We start from the raw sequence: 12628 nt of genomic DNA on the forward strand, positions 1-12628 counted from the left end.
GTAAGCTCAATATTATATAATAAAAGCACTAGAAATGAGTGCGATACAAATAACTACTGCAAGCATGTTCATTCTAAATACTCAGCAATGAGGCTTATGCACACAATAGTATATTTTTTTGTCCATGTTCGTTCCTTTTTCCCCCCAGAACCATTCACTTCAATCGGGCCGCAAAAAAACGGACATGACTGTGTGTGCATTCTGTTTCCGTACATCTGCATGTCTGACCTCCATAACTAGAAAATGTCCTATAATTGTCCGCATAACGGACAAGGATAGGACAGCTCTATTTTATTCTGTTCTGCAAAATACGGAATGCACACTGCCGATACGTGTTTTGCAGACCTGCAATTTGCGGACAGCAAAACATCCAACAGTCATGTGCATGAGCCCTAATACAGAGCAGTAGGCATAATGTGCGCCGCCATGTGGCGCTCAGTGTGGCACCATATTATGAACATATTCAAACTTTTATTTCTCGGAGGGGGTACCTCCTTAAAAAAGACCTGTCACCTCGCTCGATATGTCTTTTTAGTAGATAATTGTATTCTTCATGAAATGGAGCTTTTCTTAGCACTGTGTCGTTCCTCCGTTATTCTTGCAAGAAATCTAGGAATAAACTGAAAACCGGGTGATACCAGTATGTGTGGCTGGTGTCCCTAAATTGACTGACACCGTTCAATCGATCCTGCCAGTGTCAGACTGTGTAGAGATACACCCCATTTGACAAGGAGACTGATAACACCTAGCTGTCGATTTAGAATAGAAACAACAGAGGAATAACAGAGGAAAAGCACAATGCATAGTTCTTACAAAAGATGCTCCACAATTATGTACTAAAAAGAAGACGTCAGGAGTGGCGACAGGTCTTCTTTACTATGGCATCAGATTTAGCAGCCATATGCATCCAGGTATGAAACTGGAGGTAGGTAGAGCATCAGAGACATCTTTGGAGACTGTATATAGACCAGTAATATAGTAGTGTGGATGAGGCCTAAAGTCCTTGTTTTGTTGTCACGTAGTGATTATCCCTGTGATCTGACCAAAAAGGATCAATTCAAATCCATGACACACATATAAGCTCTGGCCTGCAGAGAATGTTTTTTTTAATTAATTTTTTTATAGAAAACTTGTAAAAATATCCTACAATTTCCCAGCTCAGATGGCCACCATGATAATTATTATAAAAAAGAAAAATATAAAATTATAAAAATAAATACCAGTGAAATAAAATACAATAAAATTTTACCTGTACTAAACATCCCAAATTGTTTATGGCTGGACACACAAGGCAAAGGAATGCTCAGTAGATCCAAGTGAGACTACTGGTGGGAGCTTCAGAGAGACCCAAGACAATGTAAAGGTCCAATATCTTCCACAAAAGAAGGCCAGATCCTTCCTCTTCAGGTGACTTTTGGCTGGGGTGGGATGCAAGGGAATTTTGGTTGTTCTTCCCTGGAGAAAGGATATGGGGTCTGACTGCACCCTGTGCCCTGCCTGATAGAATACTGTTCTTGGGCTTTCTAGATCTGAGTTATTTGAGTTTGACCCTTGTATCGTGTTCTGGCTTATCTCTGCCCTTTCAATAGCTCCATGTCCAGATATCTTCTCATGTCCTCTCAAACGCTCTGGCAGTGATGCAGACTTATATGGAGGTTTTGCAGCATAGAGCCATAAAATACTACTTTACTTTTCAGTGGAAGTTCTTATGAAAATAGCAGTAACTTGAATCCATTTTATATGCACTGGCACAGAGAGTTGGCCAACAGTCATCCATTCAGCATACCTGATCTGTTGTACTCCAGGGGATATTTCCCTCTCCGTTAACACATGCATACTCTGCCAAAATCAATGTGCCCATATGTATGGGGGCATTGGGAGGGTGTTGGACAATGACATATCTTCTCATGTGCTCTTATGGTATGATTTCCCATAAGTCACTTTATAGTATGTACAGATTTTAACAGTAATACTTTACTTGTCAATGGAAGTTCTTATCAAAAGAAACTCCGGGCTGATCTCGAACACAAGGCGCTAATGTACACCTAAGCCTTTTACACAGGGTGATGCTCAGGCAACTATTCATTTCTGATAATTGCCTGACTGTTAGGCCCCATTCACACGACCGTAAGGGCTCTGCGACGGTATTGTGGTCCGCAATACATGGGCACTGGCCGTGCGCACTCCTGGTGCGGATGTGGACCTATTGACTTGAATGGGTCCGCAATCTGAAAAATATGGCAAAAGATAGGACATGTCCTATATTTTGCGTAGTGGAGGCACGGATCAGAAGTCTACGGAAACACTCTGAAGCGCTTCCCTGGGCTTTTGGGTCTCTGTTTCCACACCACAAAAGATAAGACATGATAAGACAGAGGTAAGTGAAGGGAGAGATTCTCAGAGTGAGGGGTAGAGTAATGCTAGGAGTTGTGGTTATTTAACTGGGACTGTATGTTAGGGTTGAAGGGAGGGATGTTATTTACGTGGGACTGTATGTTGGAGTGATGTTATTTACATGGAACTGAATGTTGAGGGGATGATTTAATTACATGGGACTGCATGTTGGAGATGGCTGGGGCAGGGTGATGTTATTTACATGGGACTGTGTGTTGGAGGTGGCTGTGGAGGGGATGATGTTATTTACGTGGGACTGTATGTTGGAGGTGGCTGGGGAGAGGATGATGTTATTTACATGGGACTAAAATGTTGGAGGGGGCTGGGGTGGAGGTGATGTTATGTACATTGGACTGTATATTGAAGGCAACTGTGGGAGGGAGTGATGGTATTTACATGGGACTGTATGTTGATGGTGACTGTGGGAGGGAGTGATGGTATTTACATGGGACTGAATATTGAGGGGGTGATGTTGTTTACATGGGATTGTATGTTGTATTCGGCTGGGTAGGGGTTGATATTATTTACATGGGACTGTATGTTGAAGGCAGCTGGGAAGGGGGGTGATGTTATTTACATGGGACTGTATATTGGAGGGGCTGAAGGGAGGGAAGTGATGTTATTTACATGGGACTGTATATTGGAAGGGGCTGGAGAGATGGTGTGATGTTATTTACATGGGGCTCTATGGCAGAGGGAGGGAAATAGTGTTATTTACACGGAACTGTATATTGGAAGGGCTGAGGAATTAAAATTTCTGAGGACACTAAAGGAAAGAATATAACCACAGGGGGCACTGTAGGGGCATTTTAAATACAGAGGACATTATAGGTGTCTTATTACTACTGGGGGCTCTATAGGAGTGACTTATAGATCTGCCTTATTTCTCTATGGGGGGCCTTATTACTACTGAGGGGTCTGTAGAGAGATTTATTACCACTGGGGAAACAATAGGGGGCTTATTTCTACTGGGGGCTCTATGAGGGCATTATTAATACTGGAGGGCTCTTCTACTAATGGAGGCACTCTTGTGGAGCATTATTACTGTTGGGGGCACTGTAGGGGGCAGTATTACTAATGAGGGCATTCTAGAAGGAAATTACTATTGTAATGGTGGGACTTTGAGGCGCACTATTGCAATGGGGGGGGGGGGGAATATCTGTATGGCACTAATTTTAGTTCAGCATAGTATTTGGGGGTATTGGGGAGCACAGTGAGCAGCAGGATAACATTGTTGGGACTCAAGGTTGGGGGATGAGGATTGAAAGGTCAGGAACCTAAGATGTCTGTGAGGCATAGCTGAAAGAAGTTGTCTGGACCGAATGGAGAATATTAGGGATGAGCGAATCGACGTCGGATGAAACGTACAGTATTAGAATGTATTGGCTCCGATGAGCTTCATTTATTACTTTGTGAAGTCTTGCTAGACTTCGCATAATAACTTCATAAATTAATTTCTACTGTAAAAAAAACATTTCCGGAACTTTGGTTCGGTTCAAAATGGTACAGTATTCGAACTCATCCCTAGAGAAAATGATGACAGATGATCTACATCAGAGAAGACGTCACCTGGGCAGCACTGGATGTGAGAGGTATGTCCTGCTGTATAGCAAATACAGTAAAATGCGGGGTGTGGGGGGAGGGTCGACTTCGAAAATTGGGCCATATTCATTGGGACTTGGGCCCCGGATCTCTTGAGACCCTAGCAACGCCCCTGATACAGTTTATGAATAAAAACATTCTGAATGGGGTTATTTTGGCAGTATGCACATGGGTTTATGCAAGCCTCACTGAATTGAACTCAATGAATTGAACTGATTTTCAGTCACAGAAATGTTTGCAACATCAATCTGCCACATGTGAAGGCCTCCTATTACTATACTTTCCCATGGATCTACAATCTACAATCAGAAAATAAAAACAGATTAGCAAAAAATTCATGGGTCATTAAAAATTATAGGTGACACATTCACTTTAACTGGTCTCCAGCATGGGCAGAAATCTTTGTCTATAAAACAAGTTGCACTTTTCTGTGGAAGTTCTAGCCGTAGTCACATTATCATGACAATAAACAGGACTGATAAAGATATAGCTTTCTGTGGTCACCGGGAAATTCACTGTTACACCAAGCACAGTGCCTTGTAGGGCTAGCTCAATTTAATGTAATGATGCCTTGTACTTAGCAATCTGTTGCTTCATTCTGGAAAAGAGTGTTTTTAATCCATATGCAAATGAGCAGTTACGCGCACCGAGGACGGGACCAAGTCACTCTGTACGGGTTTACTCCTCCTACTTCCTCTGCCAGCCCCTCTCTCTCCGTAATTGACTGCACAAGGTTCCTGCATAGTCATATTGCCTGGCTCTGTCAGTCAAAGAAAGGGAAAGGCTGGCAGAGGAAGCAGGAGGAGTAAAGGTGCACAGAGTGACATGGACCTGCCTTTGGTGCACCGAATTGCTCCAGAATGAAGCAATGGATTGCATAGGCATCATTACATTCAGCTAAGCTAACCCTAAAAAGCCTTGTGCCTGGTGTGACAGTGAATTTCGTGCTGACAGACTCTCTTTAATCCATAAGCAATTCATTTTCTAGATATTTCTCCTAAAGAAAATGGAGTTGGCTAGTTTATAAAACCCTTCATTCTGGAATGTGTATTACAGGCTTTATAAACCTTGCTGGAACTCATACAACAGCTAATTTCCACAAACTTGTTTTCCTCCCGTTCACATGATTCATTATTGTACTGAAATAGTTATGCCATAAAAGTGTTGCATGACACATCAAATAAACTAAAATGCCTAAAAGCCAAAAGCGATTATGAAAGTAATTTATGGTTTTTCAAGCTAGGGCTTAGTTTACCGAGGAATCATAGCCATTTAAAGACAATCATAAAATAATTTGAGGTTTTAGCATCCACTAATTAAACCATATCATAAGAACATATTGAAACATAAGAGGAAATTCTGCTGAGGTCAGGGGCTGCACAAGTATATCTTCCAATGACATGTTGAAGATGTTTTTCCTTCCATGGTCCACCACCAAACCTTCCTTTATATCTGAACTGCATTGAAATAAGGGATCATTTTCATGGGCCAGTTCACAGGTCAATGATCAGTATTCCGGAACAGACCGTTTATTCCTGATCATAGCTTGTTTAAGTTACATTTATATACATCAATTTTACATCAATGGAGGTGACTGATCGCTACTATGATTGCTCATTCCCATACAGATTGTTTGTCGGCAGCACATGACTGTTTACACAGGGCGATGTACGGCCTGCAAACAATGATTTTTAGGTGCTGAATAAAAGACATATCACCTGGCAAACAAGAGCTATGCCTATTTATCAGGTGGTCAGCGGCACATTTACATGGGGTAATAATCGGGAATGAGCGTGCCCCAAATGTTTATCAATCTGCAGGACCCTGGCACAAAGAATCCTGTACACACCCCGACTGAGAGGGTGGCGCTTAACAAAAGGGGGAGACTTTTTTGACCTACGACAGCCAGGAAACATCAGATAGGCTCCTGCCCCAGCCATTTGTCTTACAGCCAGACACTGAGCAGAGATAAGCAGGGGGGCATAGGTGATTTTCTGGGACATGCACTGAAGGTTTCTTTATATATCGATATAGAATCAGTTGATCCCAGACAAAATAGCCCAGTATGCTTTGCTGTTTTGCCAACCTCCCTAATGGAAAACGAACAGACCCCTTACATTCTATAGGGCGCTTTTTGTGTCTGGCAAGCAGATGATCTGGTAAATTCTGTTACCTGGAATACAGCCTTGATGAGAACATAGCCTTAAAGGGGCTGTCCTATCTGAACATTTATGGCATATTGCTAGGATATGTCATAAGTGTCGAGTATCTGCAGGTCCCATCTCTAAGACCTGCTCCTATCTCCATTACTGGCCTCTCAAAGAGAAGGACAGCAGCTGCGCATGTGCAGCCTCCCTTGACTTACTGTGATGGATGTTCCAAAAATAGCCGAGCTCGGCTGTTTCAGTCAGTCGCCTAGCGGTGAATACAGAGATGTCACCCTGTGTTCTCCTTGATTTCAGAGGACCCATTCTGGAGATTGGAGAAGGTCCCAGATGAGAGATTCACACCCATCTGATATTTATGAAATATCAGCCTAGCGATATGCCATAAATGTTGAGATGGGACAACTCCTTTAACACCTTGTAATAAGACAAAATAGAACCAAGGGAGTGGAGATGAAGGGAGAAAACGTTGGAAAATTTTTTAGTATGCATTTTCTGTAATTGGTGTTCCTTTACCTTTATCAAAAGGCAGGAAGGAACAAACTTTTTTCAACTGGACCCTTTTTGAGGCCTACCAATAAAAAAAACTGTCACAGACATAAAAAATAAATAAATATTTAAATAGGTAATGGGCAGCAAATATAATTTTTTGGGCACAATTTTTAAAATTAGGTGTAATTTTAGATTAGGCTCTTCCACAAAAAGATGGGAATAAGTAGTTTTCTTATATTCTAGCTTCCAGTGTTTAGTTTCAATCAAAGTAAGACCTCATGCACATAACCGTACTTTCAGTCCGCATCCGATTTTTCATGGATCAGATGCAGACCAATTTGTTTAAATGTAGTAATAGGAAAATGAGCGAGCACTCATACACTTGGCAACCAAATTGACATATGCAGAAAATATTTATTAACCACTTCCCATCTGGGCCATTTGCCCCCTTCCTGACCAGGCCAAATTTTGCAAAACTGACATATCTCACTTTATGTGGTAATAACTTTGGAACGCCTTTATTTATCCAAGTCATTCAGAGATTGTTTTCTCGTGACACATTGTACTTCATGATAGTCATAAATTTGAGTCAAAATATTTCACCTTTATTTATGATAAAATCCCAAATTTACCCAAAAATTTGAAAAATTCACAATTTTCTAAATTTCAATTTCTCTGCTTTTAAAACAGAAAGTGATACCTCATAAAATATTTATTATTTAACATTCCCCATATGTCTACTTTATGTTGGCATCATTTTGGAAATGTCATTTTATTTTTTTAGGACGTTAGAAGGCTTAGAAGTTTAGAAGCAATTCTTCAAATTTTTAAGAAAATTGCCAAAACCCACTTTTTAAGGACCAGTTCAGGTATGAAGTCACTTTGGGGGCCTACATAGTGGATACCCCCATAAATGACCCCATTGTAGAAACTACACCCCTCAAGGTATTCAAAACCGATTTTACAAACTTTGTTAACCCTTTAGGCGTTCCACAAGAATTAAAGGAAAATGGAGATCAAATTTTTAAATTTCACTTTTTTGGCAGATTTTCCATTTTAATCAATTTTTTTCTTTAACCTCTTGCCGCCACGCTAACGCCGAAAGGCGTCATTTCTGCGGCGCTCCCAGGTCACACTAACGCCAATAGGCGTCATCTCGCGTGAGCCGAGATTTCCTGTGAACGCGCGCACACAGGCGCGCGCGCTCACAGGAACGGAAGGTAAGAGAGTTGATCTCCAGCCTGCCAGCGGCGATCGTTCGCTGGCAGGCTGGAGATGTGTTTTTTTTAACCCCTAACAGGTATATTAGACGCTGTTTTGATAACAGCGTCTAATATACCTGCTACCTGGTCCTCTGGTGGTCCCCTTTGTTTGGATCGACCACCAGAGGACACAGGTAGCTCAGTAAAGTAGCACCAAGCACCACTACACTACACTACACCCCCCCCCGTCACTTATTAACCCCTTATTAGCCCCTGATCACCCCATATAGACTCCCTGATCACCCCCCTGTCATTGATTACCCCCCTGTCATTGATTACCAACCTGTAAAGCTCCATTCAGACGTCCGCATGATTTTTACGGATCCACTGATAGATGGATCGGATCCGCAAAACGCATCCGGACGTCTGAATGAAGCCTTACAGGGGCATGATCAATGACTGTGGTGATCACCCCATATAGACTCCCTGATCACCCCCCTGTAAAGCTCCATTCAGATGTCTGCATGATTTTTACGGATGCACTGATAGATGGATCGGATCCGCAAAACGCATCCGGACGTCTGAATGAAGCCTTACAGGGGCATGATCAATGACTGTGGTGATCACCCCATATAGACTCCCTGATCACCCCCCTGTCATTGATTACACCCCTGTCATTGATTACCCCCCTGTAAAGCTCCATTCAGATGTCCGCATGATTTTTACGGATGCACTGATAGATGGATCGGATCCGCAAAACGCATCCGGACGTCTGAATGAAGCCTTACAGGGGCGTGATCAATGACTGTGGTGATCACCCCATATAGACTCCCTGATCACCCCCCTGTCAGTGATTACCCCCCTGTCATTGATTACCCCCCCTGTAAAGCTCCATTCAGACGTCCGCATGATTTTTACGGATCCACTGATAGATGGATCGGATCCGCAAAACGCATCCGGACGTCTGAATGAAGCCTTACAGGGGCATGATCAATGACTGTGGTGATCACCCCATATAGACTCCCTGATCACCCCCCTGTCATTGATTACCCCCCTGTAAAGCTCCATTCAGATGTCCGCATGATTTTTACGGATGCACTGATAGATGGATCGGATCCGCAAAACGCATCCGGACGTCTGAATGAAGCCTTACAGGGGCGTGATCAATGACTGTGGTTATCACCCCATATAGACTCCCTGATCACCCCCCTGTCATTGATCACCCCCCTGTAAAGCTCCATTCAGATGTCCGCATGATTTTTACGGATCCACTGATAGATGGATCGGATCCGCAAAACGCATCCGGACGTCTGAATGAAGCCTTACAGGGGCGTGATCAATGACTGTGGTGATCACCCCATATAGACTCCCTGATCACCCCCCTGTCATTGATTACCCCCCTGTCATTGATTACCCCCCTGTAAAGCTCCATTCAGATGTCCGCATGATTTTTACGGATGCACTGATAGATGGATCGGATCCGCAAAACGCATCCGGACGTCTGAATGAAGCCTTACAGGGGCGTGATCAATGACTGTGGTGATCACCCCATATAGACTCCCTGATCACCCCCCTGTCATTGATCACCCCCCTGTCATTGATCAACCCCCCTGTCATTGATCACCCCCCCTGTCATTGATCACCCCCCCTGTCATTGATCACCCTCTGTAAGGCTCCATTCAGACATTTTTTTGGCCCAAGTTAGCGGAATTATTATTTTTTTTTTCTTACAAAGTCTCATATTCCACTAACTTGTGACAAAAAATTAAATCTCACATGAACTCACCATACCCCTCACGGAAACCAAATGCGTAAAATTTTTTAGACATTTATATTCCAGACTTCTTCTCACGCTTTAGGGCCCCTAGAATGCCAGGGCAGTATAAATACCCCACATGTGACCCCATTTCGGAAAGAAGACACCCCCAGGTATTCCGTGAGGGGCATATTGAGTCCATGAAAGATTGAAATTTTTGTCCCAAGTTAGCGGAACGGGAGACTTTGTGAGAAAAAAATTAAAAATATCAATTTCCGCTAACTTGTGCCAAAAAAAAAAAATTTCTATGAACTCGCCATGCCCCTCATTGAATACCTTGGGGTGTCTTCTTTCCAAAATGGGGTCACATGTGGGGTATTTATACTGCCCTGGCATTCTAGGGGCCCCAAAGCGTGAGAAGAAGTCTGGTATCCAAATGTCTAAAAATGCCCTCCTAAAAGGAATTTGGGCACCTTTGCGCATCTAGGCTGCAAAAAAGTGTCACACATCTGGTATCGCCGTACTCAGGAGAAGTTGGGGAATGTGTTTTGGGGTGTCATTTTACATATACCCATGCTGGGTGAGAGAAATATCTTGGTCAAATGCCAACTTTGTATAAAAAAATGGGAAAAGTTGTCTTTTGCCGAAATATTACTCTCACCCAGCATGGGTATATGTAAAATGACACCCCAAAACACATTCCCCAACTTCTCCTGAATACGGCGATACCACATGTGTGACCCTTTTTTGCAGCCTAGGTGGGCAAAGGGGCCCATGTTCCAAAGAGCACCTTTAGGATTTCACAGGTCATTTACCTACTTACCACACATTAGGGCCCCTGGAAAATGCCAGGGCAGTATAACTACCCCACAAGTGACCCCATTTTGGAAAGAAGACACCCCAAGGTATTCCGTGAGGGGCATGGCAAGTTCCTAGAATTTTTTATTTTTTGTCACAAGTTAGTGGAAAATGCTGATTTTTTTTTTTTTTTTTTTTTTTTCATACAAAGTCTTATATTCCACTAACTTGTGACAAAAAATAAAAACTTCCATGAACTCACTATGCCCATCAGCGAATACCTTGGGGTCTCCTCTTTCCAAAATGGGGTCACTTGTGGGGTAGTTATACTGCCCTGGCATTCTAGGGGCCCAAATGTGTGGTAAGGAGTTTGAAATCAAATTCTGTAAAAAATGACCTGTGAAATCCGAAAGGTGCTCTTTGGAATATGGGCCCCTTTGCCCACCTAGGCTGCAAAAAAGTGTCACACATCTGGTATTGCCGTACTCAGGAGAAGGTGGGGAATGTGTTTTGGGGTGTCATTTTACATATACCCCTGCTGGGTGAGAGAAATATCTTGGCAAAAGACAACTTTTCCCATTTTTTTATACAAAGTTGGCATTTGACCAAGATATTTATCTCACCCAGCATGGGTATATGTAAAAAGACACCCCAAAACACATTCCTCAACTTCTCCTGAATACAGAGATACCAGATGTGTGACACTTTTTTGCAGCCTAGGTGGGCAAAGGGGCCCATATTCCAAAGAGCACCTTTCGGATTTCACAGGTCATTTTTTACAGAATTTGATTTCAAACTCCTTACCACACATTCGGGCCCCTAGAATGCCAGGGCAGTATAACTACCCCACAAGTGACCCCATTTTGGAAAGAAGAGACCCCAAGGTATTCGCTGATGGGCATAGTGAGTTCATGGAAGTTTTTATTTTTTGTCACAAGTTAGTGGAATATGAGACTTTGTATGAAAAAAAAATCAAAAAAAAAAAATCATCATTTTCCACTAACTTGTGACAAAAAATAAAAAATTCTAGGAACTTGCCATGCCCCTCACGGAATACCTTGGGGTGTCTTCTTTCCAAAATGGGGTCACTTGTGGGGTAGTTATACTGCCCTGGCATTCTAGGGGCCCGAATGTGTGGTAAGGAGTTTGAAATCAAATTCTGTAAAAAATGACCTGTGAAATCCGAAAGGTGCTCTTTGGAATATGGGCCCCTTTGCCCACCTAGGCTGCAAAAAAGTGTCACACATCTGGTATTGCCGTACTCAGGAGAAGGTGGGGAATGTGTTTTGGGGTGTCATTTTACATATACCCATGCTGGGTGAGAGAAATATCTTGGCAAAAGACAACTTTTCCCATTTTTTTTATACAAAGTTGGCATTTGACCAAGATATTTATCTCACCCAGCATGGGTATATGTAAAATGACACCCCAAAACACATTCCTCAACTTCTCCTGAGTACGGAGATACCAGATGTGTGACACTTTTTTGCAGCCTAGGTGGGCAAAGGGGCCCATATTCCAAAGAGCACCTTTCGGATTTCACTGGTCATTTTTTACAGAATTTGATTTCAAACTCCTTACCACACATTTGGGCCCCTAGAATGCCAGGGCAGTATAACTACCCCACAAGTGACCCCATTTTGGAAAGAAGAGACCCCAAGGTATTTCGTGATGGGCATAGTGAGTTCATAGAAGTTTTTATTTTTTGTCACAAGTTAGTGGAATATGAGACTTTGTAAGAAAAAATAAATAAATAAAAAAATCATCATTTTCCGCTAACTTGTGACAAAAAATAAAAAGTTCTATGAACTCACTATGCCCATCAGCGAATACCTTAGGGTGTGTACTTTCCGAAATGGGGTCATTTGTGGGGTGTTTGTACTGTCTGGGCATTGTAGAACCTCAGGAAACATGACAGGTGCTCAGAAAGTCAGAGCTGCTTCAAAAAGCGGAAATTCACATTTTTGTACCATAGTTTGTAAACGCTATAACTTTTACCCAAACCATTTTTTTTTTACCCAAACATTTTTTTTTTATCAAAGACATGTAGAACTATAAATTTAGAGCAAAATTTCTATATGGATCTCGTTTTTTTTGCAAAATTTTACAACTGAAAGTGAAAAATGTCATTTTTTTGCAAAAAAATCATTAAATTTCGATTAATAACAAAAAAAGTAAAAATGTCAGCAGCAATGAAATACCACCAAATGAAAGCTCTA

General features: G+C 42.2%; 1 protein-coding gene across 3 annotated transcripts in view; it reads right to left on the reverse strand.

Moving 5' to 3' along the window:
• PKP2 (plakophilin 2) overlaps positions 1 to 12628 on the reverse strand; it is a 132325-nt gene that overhangs the window by 97855 nt on the left and 21842 nt on the right. The window contains exon 1 of one of the 3 annotated variants that reach the window (XM_040435761.1): positions 1250 to 1504. The exons of the other annotated variants lie outside the window; for them this stretch is intronic. Within the exon in view, the coding sequence (XP_040291695.1) occupies positions 1250 to 1262 (13 nt within the window). The 5' untranslated portion in view covers positions 1263 to 1504. Of the gene's footprint in view, positions 1 to 1249; positions 1505 to 12628 lie in introns of those variants that run through there. 3 annotated transcript variants of the gene reach the window in all.

Source organism: Bufo bufo, chromosome 1 (assembly GCF_905171765.1).
Source record: "Bufo bufo chromosome 1, aBufBuf1.1, whole genome shotgun sequence".
NCBI classification, from domain to species: Eukaryota; Metazoa; Chordata; class Amphibia; order Anura; family Bufonidae; genus Bufo; species Bufo bufo.